Source organism: Aplysia californica, unplaced genomic scaffold (genome assembly GCF_000002075.1).
Source record: "Aplysia californica isolate F4 #8 unplaced genomic scaffold, AplCal3.0 scaffold01194, whole genome shotgun sequence".
NCBI classification, from domain to species: Eukaryota; Metazoa; Mollusca; class Gastropoda; order Aplysiida; family Aplysiidae; genus Aplysia; species Aplysia californica.
Window position 1 is genome coordinate 70,471 of NW_004798464.1, and position 1,010 is coordinate 71,480.

General features: G+C 50.1%; 1 protein-coding gene across 1 annotated transcript in view; it reads right to left on the bottom strand.

The window, feature by feature from the left end:
* LOC101864114 overlaps positions 1-1,010 on the bottom strand; it is an 81,216-nt gene that overhangs the window by 37,473 nt on the left and 42,733 nt on the right. The window contains exon 4 of the mRNA XM_035973393.1: positions 554-796. Within this exon, the coding sequence (XP_035829286.1) occupies positions 554-796 (243 nt within the window). The remainder of the gene's footprint in view (positions 1-553; positions 797-1,010) is intronic.

A 1,010-nucleotide genomic window follows, 5' to 3' on the forward strand; every position in this document is an offset into this window, starting at 1 on the left:
AGTATCATCAGAAAAAATAATATCCCTATAATTATAACAGATGTACGGGCCTATATTTTTAAAAGTTACTCTGGACATTCTGTGGTCCCATCGACGCACCATGTCAGGGCCAGCCTGGGCAGAGAGAGAGAGATACAATGTCCCCGGAGATGTGGCGTCAGTGGCCTAGTGGTTAGGCTCTCGGACTCGCAACCGTAAGTTCATGGGTTCGAATCCCGTCAGGGGCCCGACGTTGTGTCCTTCGGAAAGGCACTTTACACGAATTTTCCTCACTTCACCCAGGTGGGAATGGGTACCCGGCTATAGACAGCGAAAGATCTTGTCAGTTTGTTAGTGTTGGAGCGCTTAATCAGCTGCTTGCACTGTATGCTTCCCGGGAAGCTGATAATGTTTCGGAGTGTTCTATGGTCTGCTGGGGTAATAATATAGTGTAAAGCGCATAGAGCCTGCTTTCGTGCGGGGGTATGCGCTATACAAATGCTATCTATTATCCATTATTCTATTATTGCAGTAAAGCGGGGGTTATAATATGTTCATTGATTTTACAGCTTACCTTCAGCCATGTTGTATCTGTAAACTTTGACGTCCTTGTATGAAGTGCTGGCGTTCAACCGGAAGTCGACAGGCCGGAAGAGCTCCTCCTCAAACACCCGGATGTTGTGACCCGGCACCGAGCACGTGACACAGGTCCGGAGGTCAGCGCAGGCCGGCGCGAAGTCTGTGTGGGACAGCAGGGGCACGCGGGCGCGGGGGTTCCGGAGCAGCTCTTCCCTGACCCGGCTCTGGCCTTTGTACTCTGGGGACGGCGGGAGATAATACAGTTAGTTGTTTATGTTTCGTTTTGTTTTGGTAAGTGTTTTACGGCGCTCGCAACTGCATAAGGTCATGATATGAGCACGCGGGACACATCAAACATTCAGCTCTACCCTCACCTGGCTTTGGCCTTTGTACTCTGGGCATGCCGGGAGATTGAAATAATGTAGTTTTTAGTTGTTGGTTGGGGTGGGGTG